Source organism: Erpetoichthys calabaricus, chromosome 5 (assembly GCF_900747795.2).
Source record: "Erpetoichthys calabaricus chromosome 5, fErpCal1.3, whole genome shotgun sequence".
Taxonomy (NCBI): Eukaryota; Metazoa; Chordata; class Cladistia; order Polypteriformes; family Polypteridae; genus Erpetoichthys; species Erpetoichthys calabaricus.
In genome coordinates this window covers 169,414,457-169,433,771 of record NC_041398.2, presented here as the reverse complement: position 1 = coordinate 169,433,771, position 19,315 = coordinate 169,414,457, and the positions used below count along the sequence as shown (strand labels likewise).

The 19,315-nt window shown below is 37.7% G+C and overlaps 1 protein-coding gene across 2 annotated transcripts in view; it reads left to right on the top strand.

The window, feature by feature from the left end:
* The window catches only part of LOC114652678 (uncharacterized), a 120,475-nt gene that overhangs the window by 32,886 nt on the left and 68,274 nt on the right, over positions 1-19,315 (top strand). For both annotated transcript variants that reach the window (XM_028803011.2, XM_028803010.2), the window contains exons 7-8: positions 8,522-8,579; positions 11,528-11,613. In XM_028803011.2, coding sequence (XP_028658844.2) covers positions 8,522-8,579; positions 11,528-11,613 — 144 coding nt within the window. The remainder of the gene's footprint in view (positions 1-8,521; positions 8,580-11,527; positions 11,614-19,315) is intronic.

Here is a 19,315-nt window from a genome sequence, read left to right as displayed (position 1 = left end):
AACCCTCAGAATAATTTCTGGGATCAGAAATATCTTTTGAAAACTTTAAGTTCATATCACCAGACCTTTTTAATGGTGGCTCCAAGAATCTACACTGCTGAGCCCCATTGTGTAATTAAAGGGCCAGGCATGATGCCTACCCTCTATAATATGAAGTATTTCTTACCTCTCCTAGGGAGGAAGCCCTGTTGCAACCTTTAAGTATGCGAAATTTACTTGACTTTCTGATATCCCCCAATGGCTTCTCTGTCATTTCAGTTACCAAAAAATAATGAATTTCGTATTCACAAATACTTTCGGCCCTAGGCAATTGCTCAGAAGGAACGATTACTCATAGTTGAAGACAAAGTATAATTTACTACTTGTTATTTTTGTATAGCTTTCTTCCCATTGAAGACTCAGATGTTAGGGAACATTTAAACAAAAAACACAAATATCTTATAGCAGAACATTAAAATCCATGCAGTATGTCCTGTACATAACAATGTCTGTCTTTGTTATACAATGAATTATTACAGAACACAGTTGTGGACAGATTGTGCCTTTCTTAGCATTATCTAGTACAAGGAAGGTAGCAACATGAGGGTAGAAATTAAATCGCAGCACCTGCAATTCCATGTACACACAAGGAAGATCCATGTACACACAAGGATAATGTGTGCAGGCGGCTCCACATGGACTGTTAATGGGCTGGGAATTAAAACTGGATATCTGTGGCAACCTTTACACCAAGATGCCTTATTGTATTAAGCTGCATAGTACATAGCTACTGTATATGTACATTTTTTGCCTGACACCTGCAGGTCTCCATACTCAATTTACTCCATACTCAATTTCACTTTCCAGGTGGTGTATGAAAGAGTGCCCGGACACAGACAGACATGACACCAGAGGTCCATAACACATGCATTTATTTTTCCCCCTCTTCACAACACAGTGCACGGACCACCAGTATAAATTTAGCTCACAGTCCTTTCTTTGACTCTTTTCTTCTGCCACCTTCACTCCTCGAATCACAAGCTTCATCCTCTGCCTCCCGACTCTGGCTGCCCGACTGGAGTGAGGTGGTCCCTTTTATAATGCACCCGGATATTCTCCAGGTGCTCCCTGATGGTCTTCTTGCAGCACTTCCTGGTATGGTGGAAGTGCTGCATGGGCACCCGGAAGCACTCTGGGTGTACCTGTTTCCTGGTCCAGCATCACTTCCTGATGTGACAGAAGTGCTGCGGTCCAATGTTCCATAGTTCTTTGGGTGCCCCCTGGCAGAGGCCACGGGCCCCAACGGGGTGGAGTTTCTAAGCTCTGATCCCACGGCCCCAATGCAAACCAGGGCGGCTGCCCTCTCATGAACCAGGAGAGGTATTGTCCCTCTCCCAGTGCTTCTAGGCGTCCCGGCTGGGCAGGATCCCCAGCCGTCTGCCACAGGAGAAACAAGTTAGTTGCAAAGTTTGTCTTTAATGATCTCCGATGTAGTGTGCAGATTGCTGTCTTTTAAGCAACGTCATTCTTTTCAAAGCCAAACCACCTCCACATGAATGAGGATGATCCACGTATTGCAATTAAATCTAACAATGTAGATTACAAGGCTGTTTATCCCCTGGCACTGTTTTCTAACTCAGTTTTAGGTAGCTATGCTAGATTAATTTATGGTGTACTCACTGTGCATGCATGCTCAGTAGTTTATTCTGTTAGGTTACATGAGACAGGGAATGTGAAGACTCTCAAGGAATTTGATTTGTTTTTTTGGAAACTGAGTGACATACTGTAATTTCAGCTTGCACATTCTTAAAACAATAATTAAGATATTATTGTATGTAATATACTCCTGTATATTCTAAGAGTTCATTATTTATGAAAATCTGAAGAAACTGTATATTTAGTAACAGTCCTATGTATTAAATCAAAAAACTTTTCCCAATTCTGTGTTTAATATAGACGTGTATGATTAGGAAACCGTGATGTGCTTGGTCTATATACGTTGTCTCCTAAAAACAGCTTGACAGGTAACCTCACTTTATATTTTAATCACACTCTGTACAGGCATTGTACAGGTCAGTTTTTGCAGTGACCATAACATTATCCAGCAGATGCTCATATTATATCTGACATAGAAAAAGCATAATGCAAGAATCTCCCAATCTATGACTTTTTTTTGGACTTTGGGAAAGCTTTTTTCCATGAGTCATTATATACTGTAGCTTAGGTTATGCTCCTCTTGATATAATATAAGTAATTGTCTTGTTCTAATATTAAAAATATTGGCCATTGTGCCAAAGCTGCAGTTAAGGATGGACAAACATTTGGAAACAATTTAGTACATCCGTGAAACAAATCAATCTTCTCCACAATCTTGCACAAGCTTACCTAATAGGAGTTATGAATGGAGCCTTTGACTCTGTGAAAGGCATTTCTAAAAAGGAATTAAAATTACTAATCTTTAGTATGCAGATGATAAGGGTTTGTATTCAAGAATTAGTCAACTCGAACAAGTCAGTTTTTCTGAGCAGACAAAGCTGTCTCTTACATCTATAGGCATGTGTTGTAAAGAAAGCACAACAAACAGGATAAAGATTTGGAGATTCCACCCCATATAGTGTAAGGCAAAGCAACAAAACAAGTAATCATTCAAGACTGAATCAAAACAAAGACTAAACAAGAGGATCAAGGCTTCTGCTTATATAGAAAGAAGACAGGAAGGGGTGGGATCACGGAAGGAAGTGAGTTCTTGTAGAAATGTGTGGCGAAGGACCAGAAGTAGGCGGAGTCTTAGGCGGGCTTTCCTTCTGTTGGTCTAGGGAAGAGGAAAGAAAGGGATTAGCACCACTTAACAACTCCCGACTCTGTGCTTCACTCCCAGTTGTGACCTTAGACTGCCTACCAAGTGCGCGTGTGTGACAGTGTATTTATTGTGGCTGTTTATGCATTTGAAACACAAACGCTTAAAAACATACTTCATGACTGTGTAAATGGTTTCAAGATGTGCTGCTGTTAATCTTTTCTGCACATTTAATTATACCACCATACAGCTAGAGAAATGCACCAGCAATTTGGACACATTATTTAACTCTTTGAGGGCTGAATATTTTTTGCAGGCAACTCTGTTTTCTAAAAAGCATACAAAGCAAAGATTTCCCATGTAAATCAACGTAAAACGTCTGTTGCTGTGGCTGAGGTTGACGCCTGTTCAGCGTCTCTGGTGGTTGTGTAGGGACAGCTCGATAGCTGGTAGGAATGCGTGGAGGGCTGGCCTGTCTTCACGTAGCAGCGCAACACACTCTGGTTTGTACCTCTTGTCATTGTAAGTGGCGGTCCTCCCAGGTGAACGTTGCCGTGGGCGAATCAGCTACACAAGCATATTCAGCACCACAATCAGCTGGATACCGATCAGCTGAAACCGGTACCTCAGTTTCGTTTTCGATCCTTATCTTCAGATCACTTGCATCAAAATCGGAATCCGACAAGTCAAAGTCCGATTTGGTGATAACACGCAAAATGTTTTCCACTGAGTATTTTGCTTTGTACATTCGTGTTGGTCTCTCGCCAGATGTCGATGCCATTTTAGCGGTTGTTTGCTCTTCGCTACTCACGCATGCGCAGGTAATTGAGGTCAAATCAACAAAGCTCACTTTCCTTCTAGCAAAGAGAGTCAAACTAAAACATAACGGTGAGTTTTGTCGGCGTTTACGGCTGAATACCTCTGAATTTCGACAAACGTTGACATCCACCCTGAAAGAGTTAATCATATTTATAGATTGAATACCGATAGATTAGTCAAAAGTGTAATACTTAAGAAATGTAAGTGGACCTAGCCACTGGGGATTACCACATTGTGAATTGTTGGATGACATTCAAAAATGGCACGGGAAAGGTTTACAAACACTCATTCATGCAAATGAGTATTGGAGGCTAAGAGACACTGCAATAGATACCAACAGAACAATGAAGACTCATTTTCCTCATCCAAAATCCTAATTCTTGTGTTGCTGCTTTAATTTTTGATTCATACCAGAGGCGTTGTTGGTGGGGATCTCAGGTGTCTAGTCCCTGATCTTCAAGAGCCTACATCCCAACCTCCTGCTATGTGTTCTAACAAGCATGGATGACATGCATGAGCTCTTAATAATAATAATAATAATAATACATTGTATTTATATAGTACCTTTCCCATGCTCAAGGCATATAAACAGAAGGGTATATGTAACATTGGATACAAATGTTATCTGTATAGAACATTAAACAGATAAAAACAGGATATACAAAGCATTAAATAGAATAAAAGAAAAAAATGAAATAAACCACAGTAAAATACTAAATTAAATACTAAAAGAAATGCCTGAACAAATAAGATAATTTGTGATATAACACACACACACAAATTATCCTGAGCATTTGGATTGAGAGGTAAACTGGAATAAGTGTCAGAATGATAGGTTAAGTTAAAAGCCTTCCTGAACACATGAGTTTTAAGTTGTTTTTAAAAAATTTAAAAGAGTCCACTGATCTAACTAATTTAGGGATGTCATTCCAAAATCTGGGCGGTAAACAGTCACCCATAGAGTGCAGGTTAGTGTAGGGCACAACAAGATTACCAGAACCAGAGGACCTTAGTGGGCGAACAGGAGCATAGTGATGGAGAAGGTCCCTAATGTAGTCCAGTGGAAGACCATTTAAAGCTTTGTAGGTTATTAGTAGAATTTTATATTCGATCCTGTAAGACACAAGGAGCCAGTGAAGTCAAAGCATGATAGGTATTATGTCCTCACTGTTCCTGGCCATTTAAGGACTCCTGCAGCAGAGTTTTGAATCAATTGGAGCTGTGATATAAGATTTGAAGGAGCCCCTGCCAGTAGGGAGTTACAATAATGGATGTGGGATGTGATAAAAGCATGGACAAGTTTCTCAGCATTAGAAAAGAAGAGGAATAAGTGAACACAGGATATGTGACAGAGGTGAAAGTAAGAAAGTTTCTTAATGCGGTTTATGTGGGTGGACTAAGAAAGTGAGGAATCAAATTCCAGAAATTTCTTGCATTAGAAGAAGGTCTTGTCAAGAGCGACTGAAAAGGAACAAAGGGGACATTGAAGACTCTTTATAAGAGAAATAATTTTTTTAACAAAAATATTCTGGAGCACAAAAGGAATCCATCTCCTGATAAGGCAAGGTAATCCACAGCAAACACAGTCCCAATACAGAATCCCAAGGCGAAGTCAAAAATGGAGCATGTGTTCAAAAATCTGGGAAATCACAATAAATAAAAAGCACAGCAAAACACAAGTAAACACTTCACTTGGAGGTAAGTTCCTGGCAGTGATTGGCAGGTGTCCCCATCTCTTGGGGGACTACCTCTAAAACACATAACACAGGCTACATAGAAACATAGACAAAACCAAAAATAAACAATGAACATTACGCACGTAAATAATCAAAAATGAACAAAAGAGACATTAAACATAAACTTGAATACAAGCCAGAGAAGGAAACCCTGGCTGAGATATGATACTTTATATCTTTCTCCAGTGTTAAGATCAGTTTTAAACTCTTTTCATAAACAAAGGAAAGAAGACTTTAGTATCAAGAAGATTGTCATAAATACTGTAGATAGCAAAATCCAGTTATGAAGCACATGGCGACTGTTGATCCTTGTGGCAAATCTCACTAAATCTTTGTACACTAATGGTTAAGGAGCTGCGGACTCATGCATAACGCTGTGCGTAGAATTCACACTAAGACATGGCGCATGGACAAAACCGGAAATGTTCATATGCACAAAAAAATCCAGATGCATAAATCTGTGCGTACCCCAACTTCCACGTTCTTCCGCTACATAAGTTCTTTGTTTTGTATGTGTTCTTCTATGTGCTCTGTGTGTGAATCGCTACGTGCTTTTTAAACAGGCTTTCTCTTCCTCTGACAGGACACAGAATCCATTACATTCATGACATTACAGTTCCCTGAATAATTTTAATACTGAGATGTATACTTGATATCATTTCAGTATTCATATCATATCAATTAAATCATGTATTAAACATGGGAAAACGGTGGCGCAGTGATAGTGACAAACTGGCGCCTCATCCAGAGATTGTTCCTGCCTCACGCAAGATGCTTGCTGCGCTGTGTGTGACCTTCAATGAAATAATTTATTGCAGCAGTACTGTCTCTTTCAAACGTTCTAACCCCCAATTCCTGTCCTTCCTTTTATTTCTCCAAGTACCTAATCGCCACACAATCAGCTCAGTAATAGACATTAAGCCATCTGTAAGCTTAGAACTCCGATTCTTCAAAACTTTTAAGGAACATTGAAATATCTTTTGTAGTACATGTTTAATTATTCTATTCATCTATCCTTCCAGTGTCGCGCCAGCCCCAGCAAGAATACAGCGTGAGGCAAGAACAATCTCCGATAGTGCCAGATCGTCGCTAGTGCTGCAACACTGTGTCCTCGCATGTTTAATTATTAAAAATATAGATTATTTAAATAATGTTAACATTTAATCTGTATAATGTAATAAACATATTTTGCTGCATTTCATCTTAAAAATGATATTGTCATCATATGTAAATACGCGCTTTATAAAGTGGCTCAGGTTGTGCAATATTATAACCGTATCACAAGTTTACAGTTACGTAATTGTACTTATAAGTACAAACAGTTCTACAAGGAGCACTTGATGGACTGATTGATTGCGTTTATAGTTCTTGGGATGAAACTGTTTCTGAACCGCAAAGTCAGTACAGGAAAGACTCTGAAGCGTTTGCCATATGATAGCAGTTCAAATAGCGCACAGCTGAGGCAGCATGTGCTAGATGCTATATACTGATAATTCTCTTTCCGATCAGCTGCTGTAGAGCTGTGATTGCACACTCAGATACAGTGATACAGATACTCCGCATGGTGCAGTGAGAGTAATATGGAAAAAGATGATCCGCTGTGGCAACCCCTAATGGGAGCAGCTGAAAGTGAGAGTAACGGCGCTAAAGCAGCTATGGTATTTGGAATAATTTGGCCATTCCATGGACCATTATATTGTTACAGGTTAATTACAATCAGATGCCTTAAACTAATAAACAATATGCAGTTAATTTCAGTGTATATGATAAAGCAGCGTCAGTGGTGTGGATCTAAAAAGAAAGGGAAACCATACTGGAACAAAAGCACTGCTTTGACGCTGGGTTCCGCCAGTTTGCAAAATCAAGTGGAAAACTTGCGTTACAGCAGGGTTTGAGCTAGCGTGAAAATGTGCATGGGTTTACGCCAAGTTTAGGTTTTGTACATCGCGATTTGAGTGTGGAAAAAGGAGGACACAACATTTTTGTGCGTATGCACCATTTATACATGAGGCCCCTGGACTGTAAATGATTAGATACCTGATTCATTCTCCTCTACAGGAAAAAAAACACTTGATCTGCCAGGTTTTCAACTGTGGAAATGTGTGAACAATCTGCACCTATTATGTGCCTGACTATGTAGTTTACTGCTGAAATGCACCACATAAAATTAATTTGTTTACCACAACTCTTCCTTAAAAGTGGTTGTATTCCCACTTGATATCTCTCAAAAAGCAAAAAGATAAAAAAAAAAGACTCAATCTGTAATATTCATCTATAAAAATCATTCAGACCATTCACAGAAGTTTTTAAAATGGGTACATTTTAGCTGAAAGATTTTTTATTCATTTTTCTAAATCCAGTTATTACAAAGTTCAATATAAGCTTTGCTTTAAATATAATTGATGAATTGCAGACATTCTGCAGTTGCTAATTATTTTAAATTAAACTGCAACATTCTTACTTTCTTTTTATTTAAAACAGCACAAGTCAGAGTTTTAATTCTGTGAGGCATAATGAAGTAGAATACATTTTGCTTAAAGGCTTTAATAGTTCATCAAGAGGTTCCATTTTTTACCTTTTCTGATCATTCTCCATTACCACATAATGCACTTAGTTCTTATAATGTATATTGCAATGTCCCTATACAGATTCTTCCATATACTGTATTAAAGCGTTTCTTGAGGGGTCATTTTGTTGATTGAGTGTTACTCATTAGATTCATTTTAAGTATGTACTACTTTATTGTGTACCAGCATTAAAATGTCATTCCTCTCCCTTGCATTGTGTGTGGGGAGGCTTAAACGTCAAGCCAAGCTGATAACTTTTATCTCTTTTAATGTTTCCTAGAAAATCTCATGGGAAATCAGATATTAGGTCTTTCAAAGACAGCAATACAGCTTAATTTCTAAGAACCCACTGTTGGTCTTATCTTAATGAGTGACCTTCAAATTTGAGAAAGAAAAGCAAATGTCATTCATTATCATTCCCTTTGCCTCTCCCACATCTCTTGTGGATATCTCTTTGTCATAGGTAACCTACTCTAGCTGTTGTCTTATCATGAAGCACATCTTGTAAGCCATACAGTATTGCTTTAAGGCTTTTAGGTCTCTGAAACTGTTCCCCAGCTTTTAGAGAGGATAAGATAATCAGAAGATTTGTAAATGATTGTTAACCATTTATGTTTTTGCAGAAAGCTACTTCAAATGCAGGATAAATCTGAAGGAATGGAGCCAAACAGCCTCAAAATGGTGGGTGTTATGGTTGTTTGTACTCAGGCTAAGATAAAGATGGAGGTGGCTTGAAGGGAAAAAAAGTCTTGGTTACATTTTGTGTAGTTAAATGAAATACTACTACAAAATATATTTTACATGATATGATAAATAGATTTACTAAAATGGCTATTTAAATGCTGTAGTTACAAAACGTGAAATTAGAAAAGTTTCATTAAAATCAATAGCAATGTTTTTATCTCTGTATTACAAGCAATTTTAAAGTGTCTCTCAGTTTTGTATGTCAGACCTTTTTTTGTCTATTTCAAATAGTTTTGGCCAACACACTATGGTGATTCTTACACTCTTTAACATTGCTGGTTTCCCTAGAATTATTACAGTCATCTGTGTAGAGAAAAGCCAAGCAAAATGACACCTTTTATTGGCTGACTAGAAAGATTACAATATGCAAGCTTTCGAGGCAACTCAGGCCCCTTCTTCAGGCAAGATGTAATCTGTGTAGTCATCTGTGTAGAAATTATATTTTTTTCCTGGATTTTATGGTTCTCTTTTCTTGGTGTTGTAGCATCTCAAAGCATATATAATACACATAGTTGATGGCAGATCAGAATACAATGTTTCAATGGTTTTTCTGAAGTATTTGTTGTCTCTGCGGTTTGATATGTGATTTGTATACCTCTTGAAGAACACTATCAAAAAATAAATTACAGCTTTGCTGTATACACCAAATAGCCACTTCATTAGGTACACTTTCTGCTCTTGGGTTTACAGTAACAACAAAATTGTTGATGGCATTATAGGTGTAGATGCTATTTAATTATTCCAAAAAGCACAAATCAAGCAACACTACTGTGATTATAAACATAAAGTTCATAAAAGCAGGCTGACATGACTTGTGCAAAGTAAGAAAGGACCTACTGTACCATAAGTCATCCAATGACTGAGGTCAATAGTGTTAATAAAAGAGGCATTTCAGAAAACACAACTTCTCATATCTTGTCACAGATGGTGCAGAACAGCTGATAACCCACAGCCAAGGGATTTTTCAGCTCTGTAACAGAAAGGAAACAAAATGTTGGATTGGTTCTAGGAAATGACGGTACAGGCAGTCCCCGGGTTACGTACAAGATAGGGACTGTAGGTTTGTACTTAAGTTGTATTTGTATGTAAGTCGGAACAGGTACATTATTTTAATAAATGCTATTGTTGACCGACTGTAACCAAGTGCTCTGCCAATGAATGATGGAGTTTCACCTCTCTCTGACCTTTTTATTATTTCTACTTTATTTTCAATGGTGATGGTTTTTCTCTTCTTTACTGTATCACCAGCACATGCATCAGATTTGTGTTTCAGAGACATTCTTGAAGGGTGAAGACAAAAGGTTAAGATGAGCTCTTCTGCACAGCACTGTACACGTTATCACAGCAGGAAGGCACCCATCAACACATCTGATGTACTGACAAGAGACAACTTCCTGCTATTTGTGTAACAGTACAAGCAGGCTTGCTATTGAGATTGAATGGGGGCGGCAAGGGGCGGGTTATCACCAGCCCACCTCACAGTCACTTCCACTACAGTATGCTCTCTGCAGTGTCCGCCCACCGAGAACGAACACGGTGCGGCCAAAGGCAGGTGGTGAATCGCCCAACCCCAATTCAACAGGCAGCCATCCGAGGCACACTACAATGCTACCCCCGCCGCCCCGTTCAGCCACAACCGGGTCACCGCTTGCCACATTACCAGCCGTGTGTGCTGGGCGGGCAGTGAAACGTCCCCCTCCGCTCCATCCAGCCTGCGTCTAGTCAGGAGCAGTAGCTGCAGCGGCGTAGTGGGCGGGCAGTGAACCATTGTCCTGCACACGAGTGATAGCTATGGCCCTAGTGACTATGGACCACGGGTCACCGCTCGCCTCCGGGATCCACCCGAGGGACACTACACTGCGCGAGCAGCGAAATCGCCCCCCTCCAGCCACCGTTTGCAGCATCCCCAGGCCGAAGATGACAGAGCGGCAGTTACTGAGGCGCATGCGTCGCAGCTGCGTTCTCGTTCATAAGTCGTAGGTCGGATGTCTGTAACCTGGGGACTACCTGTATAGTGGCTTCCTAAGTCACTACATTTTGATCCAGATTTGCATCTGCATTGCGATAGGCATTCCTCTTCCAAATAGAAATATATCAACGAATTATTTTCAACAAATCTGAGACACATTGAAGTTGACTTAAGCCAGGATCTCTGTACTGTACATTCAGCTCCTTGTTGATGTCATGTCCTATTAAATTCAGTCTTTTGTGCAACCACATGGGGGAATGAATTCACTATTAAGTAGGTGTAACTAATAATAGTAGTCAATGAGTGTAAATGCCACTGTACCAGACATTTGTACAGTATACAACTGCCCAGACACTGTCCTACTTTTGAAACTGTCACCATTAACATATACATAAAGGTTTTAATGGGAAGTTTTTATTTAGTAACACAGTGATTATTCTATGTCAAATTATTCAATAAAAGATGTTTTTTCTTCAATCCAGCATATGATTCATTTGTCTGGTGATTGTCATTCCTTATAATAGACTGAACTTTTATCTTCTATCAATTTGAATTTTAAGGTGTTTTTAAAAGGTTCTTATTTCTTTATCAGCTTGTGCTGCCTAGTATATAGTTGGCTATTAAGTAAGCACAAATATAATTTGTTTCAAGACTGAATGAGCTTGTTAAAAAAAACACATAGCTACACAGTACAACACAGGCTTCTTTAAATGCCCCAGTGTGACACTGATTAAAGGGCTGATATTTAGAATGGCATGTAGTGGAACAGAATACTGGAAGGTGGCACAGACTCTGCTGTCTCCCCAGATCTTAACCTTTAGTGAGCAAGAATGACCAAATGAAATAATGATTTTAAAACTGATTTACTCTAAAAAGGCCATGTTCTAATCCAAGAATGATATCTTGTATTTTTCAGGTTCATCAGTTGCTAGGGGAAATAGTGGAGGAAGTAACTGATGATAATCCTCATATGCCAGAAGCAAGAGATCACTTCACTATGTTGTATCCTTCAATGTTAAAAGTACTGATCTTTTTAAATGGAGGATTATGGGGGAAGAAAACTAACCATTGCACACAAAGTAAATATTTACTATTTACCTATAACAAAATTCTCTATTAGTTTGCACTATTTAAATTATTACAATCAGAAGTTCTGAAAGTCTTGTAATATGTTTTATGAAGTTAGGCTACAACATACCAGCTATACTGTATAGTTACTGTTGTTTTTCTGTTTAGCCAACACAAAAATCATATGTAAAATTAAATATTTAATAGTGGCAAAGTAAAAATAAAATTGTATGAATTCTTTCAGGTTCAAGGATAGGAGCATTATATGTTAATACATTTTCAGGATAGTCCAGAAATGCTAAAAGCATGGCATGGAATTTAGAGCTGTTAGCAGCAAAACAGTATAATGGTTTATGCTCATAATTAAATATTTAACCGTCATTAATGTTAGATATGGTTTTGCATGTGCATTTTTTGGATGATATCACAATTTATTTTACATATTTACATCCACACTTTCATTTTCTAACTTACTTATTTAATTCCCGGTCAACCCATTTTGGGATATGTGAGTAAAACTGGAGCTCCAGAACAAAACTCATACAGACTTAGGGAAGGCATACAAACACCCTTAGACAGTAATTGAGCCAGGATTTGAAGAAAGTAGTGTGGAACTGTGTGAAGCATTAGTATTATTCACTGATATAAGACACTTTAAACTACTTTTAGTACTAATAATAATACTAACATATATAATTCTTAATCCTTTTTATATGATAATGTGTGACACTGAAAAATGTAAAACAATTGTAATACTGTGCTTTCCGTATATTCCATGGGATATTTAACTGGGAAAATTACAATGTATTCACATGGAAAAACAGGTCCTTTTATAGCAAACTAAAATACAGCAGTTTTCTTCCACTTATTTATTGGATTCATTTGTGCTGTTTTAAAGTGCATGTCGGTTGGCTTCCATTCTAGACCCTTGTCTTCCAGCTGTGAAATATAAAAAAAGTGTAAATTAACCTGAATGTCTAACAGGAAAAAGGAGTCTGGCGAAGATTCATCAAAACCACTTAAACATGTGGCACAAGCTATTATGCATGTGTTTAAAATACTTACTTATGTTATTTATTCATATGAAAAAACTTGCAAACTACACAGGTATAAATTGTTGTGTGTTTCCTCCTTGACATAAGACAGTAGGCCCCTGTAACATTTTAAAGTGGTAGGAACTTATGTATTTGATCTATTTTAAATGACTGATAGAAGGGAGCTTGAAAATAATTATTTCCAAATATACTTTGCATTTACCAGACACTTGCCCTAAGTTGGGAGTGTGAAGAAGACTTGAATTGATGCTTGCTGCTTTTATACTGACATTAAAGACAAGTTTCAAACACGAAATGCGGTGTATAAGGAAATGAATGTGTGCTTTTTTTCACCCAAAATGTGTGATTTTGCAAGAGACATCAGTATACTGTACAAAGTTGTGAAGGTTGTCTATTTTATATCTTCAGAAACAAAAAAGAAATTCAGTTATTGAATCTGATTCATGTAATTTTATACTATTAAAGTCAGATCCCATTAACACTTTACATATGTTTACAACCTAATTTAATGTTACAGCTCTTAAGCATGCTGATAGTCAGTGTAGTGTAATCAGTCCACTAAAGCAGCTATCAATGCTACACAGCTCATAAAAAATGCCCAAATGCTTGTATAAGGGACAATGTTTATTTATCTCTTATTGTATTCCTTCCTTTCCAATGAAACAGAAAATAATTCAAGGCAACACATAGACTTAAAACCCAAGGAAGATGCATGGACAGTGACTTGTTCATTGTAAAAGTCATTGTTTATTATTTTAAGAACTGCATCATAAATACATGGTGTCAGCTATGCATCATATTTAGCCTATGCCAAGTATAGAAAGAGACAAGCTACTTTAGTAAAATAAAATGTGCAAAACAAGTAAATTTTATTTTAAAATGGAAAAAAGAGAAACTTTACCTATTGTGTGCAGAAAAAACTTTGAAACATTAATGCTTATGTCCATCTAATTTTCACTAATTGTAAACATTGAGTTTTCTGCTTTGAGCAATGCCATCAAACAATGCATGCCCATTATTATGGTGTTCTTTCCCTAAATAGTAAAATATGCAGTATATTAGTGAAAAATGTAATATCATTTCTCTCTCAAAAATACACTTTTGTAATTTTCAGTTTAAAACATGACATGAAATATCTAGAACAAGTAAGGTATTTCATGTAAAGGCTGAAATCATGTCAGACCCTTTTCACCTCTAATAAATTATTGAAAAAAACATTTTTAAGTGAAAAACTACAGAGACCCTAAACCCCTAAAGCAGGGGTCCTCAACCCCTGGTCTGCGGCCCACTACCGGTCCGCATCCGTCTGACAGCCGGGCCGCGAGAGAACTGCCGGCAACGGCGACTCACTCAGACTTTTCAGAACGCTTGGCGGGAGGGGCTTTGCAGCGGTGCAGAGAGAGGAGAGAGACCGAGGTGAGAGACTATTACAACAAAAATATTTTTATGGTCCCGACAGTTTCCCCATATGACATGAGTCTATAGAAATCACGTTACTACGAAGTACATTCAACAGATGCTTTCATTACAACGAAGTGACCTTGAAATGCTTGAACGAATCATCCACAGAGCAGTTAGATCGGTGGTCGCAGCTCAGTTGTGCACGTTTGCACAATGATCCCCAAACAGAAACATTGTAAAAAAATCTCTTTCTTCGAACTTTCCTCGTACTTTTTTTTTTTTTTTTTTTTTTTTGCTGTTTTTGTTGTCTGTGGTTTTCATTGATTCTTTTTGCTTATTGCTTGTCAACATTTGAAAAACATCCATTGGAATTTAACTCATTGTCACCCTCCTATAGAAACAGTAGACATGAAAAAAAGATTGCAGTGTTAATGTTTGTGATGTGCAATCTGTTGGATTGGCAAATGTAAAGCATATGTCTTTGTTATATGCAAAAAAAGAAGAAAAATCTCAGATTGCAAACGTATGCGAACTGCTTAATAACTTTAATAATAATAGAAATGTTATGTAAATTGTGTATAAAACTGCCCCCCCAAACCAATGAAGCCCCCAAGCCAAACCCCCCCCCCCCCCCCCCCCCCCCCACCGGTCCGTGGAAAAATTTGCATCCAATAAAGTGGTCCTTGCTGTCAAAAAGGTTGGGGACCACTGCCCTAAAGGAACATGAGCAGAAACAAAAAAAAAAAAGTTATTTCTTGTGCGCACATTAAGTTATCTCTTCTGTAACTTGTGTAGCCTATCTGAAAGTTAAAATGAAATTCATAGACCTATATTTTAAGCTGTGTCTTTCTCATAAAGGCATCATTTGTGTGCTTGTAACCTGGCATTGGTACTTCATTTCTGAACGTCATTTGAAATGAATTCTATGTTCTAGAGGCTTGTTTCACCTACATGAATGTGGCTACATTGAAGACATGCACAGGAAAAGATCTCCTGAGCACCCAAAAAAGATCTTGTGTGCATGAGAAAAATGATTTTTTTTTGCTCATGTCCATAAACAAATGGATCCTTTAAAAAAATTTAGTTGCTAAGTGTGTACACTTTCTGTAATGGGGATTGCAGTGATCTTTAGATTTAAATAATTATACTGCAAATCTAAGTTAAAGGATTCTGCTTAGCCCTAAATACATTCTGCTGTTTTTGTAAGATTTCCCTAAAGGCTGCTTATTTGCATAGTACAGAGACAAAAATTGACAACAAGGAGGTAACAAAAGAATCGTGGGATATTGAAAAGTCTGCAATTTATAGGGTGTCAAGGGGGAGGCAATTTTCTACAAAAAAAAAAAATCATTATGTCTGTATTAGTTTGTGCAAAAAAACACATTCAGTTTCTCAAGAACAGAATGGGACATGTCTTATAGTCTGTAGAGGCAAAAGTAACACTTTTTGGCCTTAATTGCAAAAGATATATTTGGTGGAATATCAAAACCACTCACACTGTGAAGAATTGATATCGTAGTGGGGGTGGTGAGGGGATTTGGAAAAGGTTATGATTGCCCAGGGCCCACTGGGTTGGGGGGCCCTCAAAGCTTGTAATGAAAAGAACGTGTGACAGACATGGATCGAGAGGAAGGGGCCCACAGAGACTGCTTGTCTATAGGACCCAGAGTTCTGTGCTACACCCTTGCTGTCAAGTATTGTGTTGATATTATTGTGTTATGGTTGCCTTTGTTCAGGAGGAACAGAGCTCTATGGTCTAAGGGAAAATAATTGCTGCCAACATCAAGATATTTTAGTATGACACATTTTGCCCTAACTCACAAATCTAAAGTTAAAGATGAGCTTCACCCTTTATTTCAACAATGATCTGAAACACAAAGCCTACTCAAGCAAAGAATGGCCTAAGCCGGAGGTTTTGGAACCCAGACCCCTGTCCTTTAGAAGTTCCATGGAATCTATTTAAAAGGGCTGTGCATAGGAGATTCTTTTTCAGTCTGACACAGTGAGAACATTTCTGAAAAGGAGAGTTCAAAATGCAAGTGAACTAGTTGATAGTAACCTAAACAAAAGGATCTGATACAGTATGGTGAAAGAAAGGTGTAAAATAATATTAACTACTTTTAGAGAGACAAACCATATATAATGTGCTAGATTGTTTTAAAAAGCAAATGAAATAAGTAAAACTAGTATGATTGAAACAAAAAAAACAGTAAAATATGGAGCTTAAAAATGAGCAAAAATCTGGGGTTGGCAAGCACATGAGGTTACTCAGGACATTTAACATTATGCTAAATGAGATCTTAAAGAGAAATGTGTAGAGAGAATGCACAAGCAACTTATGTCATGTGGGAAAGTGGTACAGTGCATCAATCTTGAACCTATAACAAAAAAGAAAAAATAAATGAAAAACTGGGAAAGTATTTTTAGGATGCAGTAAATCACAAAAAAAGATGATTTACTGCATGATAGCTATAAAAAACATAAGAAAAAATTTAATAAGATTATGAATGAAAGTCAGGAAAACATCATGAAAGCTGAGATGACTCTATTCAAAATGAACCTTTAAATAGCTGAAATGAAATAATTTATTTAAATTTGCTTAGGAGTGAAAAATTGTTAATGGTTTGTCCATGGCCTCAAGATTAGACTGGAGAGGTTTTAAAGACTATGTTGATTAGAGTACTGTGTTTAAATTGTGATAAAAAGGACTATTGGAGTCCCAGAGGAAAGCTGGGGTACCAACCGGGTACCTTGTTTAATGCAATTGTCCTAGAAAACTGAACAGAAACAACACTCAGTGGCACAACAGAAAACAGGCTTCTAATATGCCATTTTAGCCAGCTAGTCTCTGTAAATAAAGGTCTTGTCTGAGTGAGTCAGTCATAAGGAGTTGCAACGTGTGGAGGCTTCTCCCTGAAATGAGATGTCCTCCTCTAGAATCGTCTTGGTTCTATACTGTCCCAGTCCACAGGGGTGGGCCTTTGGAATGTTGTACCCTCATGGGGTGGATTTTCGGTGCTGCAGAAACAACATGATTCTTGTCTCCGGGGTGGTACTACATTACACACCTTAGCAGAGTCTGGAAGGTGATCCTCTGACACCCATGCATGGCAAAATGTTAAATATGATTAAACTATAAGTTAATGTAGTAAAGCAGAACCCTGATTATCTGTGCCTCAGTTAGCAATGATTCCACATTATCTGTATAATACCCTACTGTTCTTATAATTCATAAAAGCTTTGCTGTGAATGCTGTAATGAGCAGGTAAATACTAAACTTTTAACCTTGTTTTTTTACCTTATTTTATTTTTTACTTCAGTGTAGGACAAACCATTCATATTAAAATGTAACTACAGCAATACACATTTTATCTTTAAAACTTTTGTACAAATTAGATGTATAATAATTGATGTAGCACAAAAATAAGTGTGAATGTGTATTTTTATTTATTTTTGTATGACATTAAATCCATTAAGATAAGAAAAAAGTGATGCTGTACCACAGAAATTGACAAAATCTTTAATATCTGTAATTTCTAAACCAAAATGGCTGTGGCCATCAATTGTATCAATTTTAAAAGTTTTCAGTTATCCAAGGTAGGATTGGTCCACATTACCTCGTATAAGTGGGGTTCTAATGTAAATAAAAATGAGGGTTTAATTTTTTAAAATAAGGTCCAATAAATGAGTGTTGAAATATACACATCTATCTATCTATCTATCTATCTATCTATCTATCTATCTATCTATCTAGAAGCATCCGTCTGCTGATGCTGCTGTGTAATTAAGGTTAGGACACAGGAAATAGTAATCAGTCAGTCAGTCCTCCCAAGTAGACTAAAATCTAAAATCTTTGTATGCTGCTGTATCACAATCTCCTGCAAGAATGTCTGGGGATTGTAGTCTAGACAGACAACCCAGAAAGCAGACAGACTTGAGGCTGGTAACTTGGTAGTCTCAGGGCTTAGTTAGACTGACCTGGAAATGTTTCTTGTTTATATTAGATTGACACTGGAAGTATTCCCACACCATCCCTGAAAAGAGGCTCCCCACCTTTGCCTAAGGGGATCTGGAGTTGGGTCAGGAGAAGGAGGTGTAGAAAGTTTATATTGAATTAAGGAAATAACTAACTGTTCAATACAGCATATATATAATATTGGTCACTCTTGATTGTTTTTGTTAAATCCTTAAAGACCGCATGTTTCAGCTGTATAGCCTTCAGAAGGTGGGTAAATGTAAAGGTAATAGGAGGGAACAAAGCCAGGGCAAATTAAAAAAGAAAAAGGTAAGAGGAGGTGAGAAAATGCCATTATTGGAAAAGATGAAGGGAGAGATTAAATAATTAGTCTTCCATTAAGATCTAGAGAAATATGTGATCCCAGGCTGAGAAAGAGTTTATCTTCAAGAGCGGCGTTTGGGTGTGACAAGTGGAGTGACTGTCCCAGGCCCCGCACCTAAGGGGCCCCCTCTTTTGAGGTCTGTGTGTCGCCTTCAGAAGGTGGGTAAATGTAAAGGTAATAGGAGGGAACAAAGCCAGGGCAAATTAAAAAAGAAAAAGGTAAGAGGAGGTGAGAAAATGCCATTATTGGAAAAGATGAAGGGAGAGATTAAATAATTAGTCTTCCATTAAGATCTAGAGAAATATGTGATCCCAGGCTGAGAAAGAGTTTATCTTCAAGAGCGGCGTTTGGGTGTGACAAGTGGAGTGACTGTCCCAGGCCCCGCACCTAAGGGGCCCCCTCTTTTGAGGTCTGTGTGTCCCATTCGAGCAGATTTGTCAAGTTATATTCTCCTATATATATATATATATATATATATATATATAATATAATATATTTGAGATGCTTCTAAGAAGAACCCTTTTAAAATCCCTCTTTTAGGTCAAATTCCCTACATGTACATCTTTGAAAACATTCCATAGTCCACTTTCATCGCCTGAAAAGGGTCGCCAGTATAATCCCTTCCTAAAATAGGTATAGCCCATTAGTCGCTGGGTTGGCTTCTCCTGTCTATAGAAAAACACCTTGCATCCAGATTAGACTACGAAGATGTCATCAATGACTTTTCCAGTCAGAAGACAAGAAAAGTGGATTTTTGTCTCTGAACCTGGAAACCAGTAAGATTTCATGATGATACCTCTACGTTAATTTCACACTTCCTGTCAAAACACTGAAACTCAC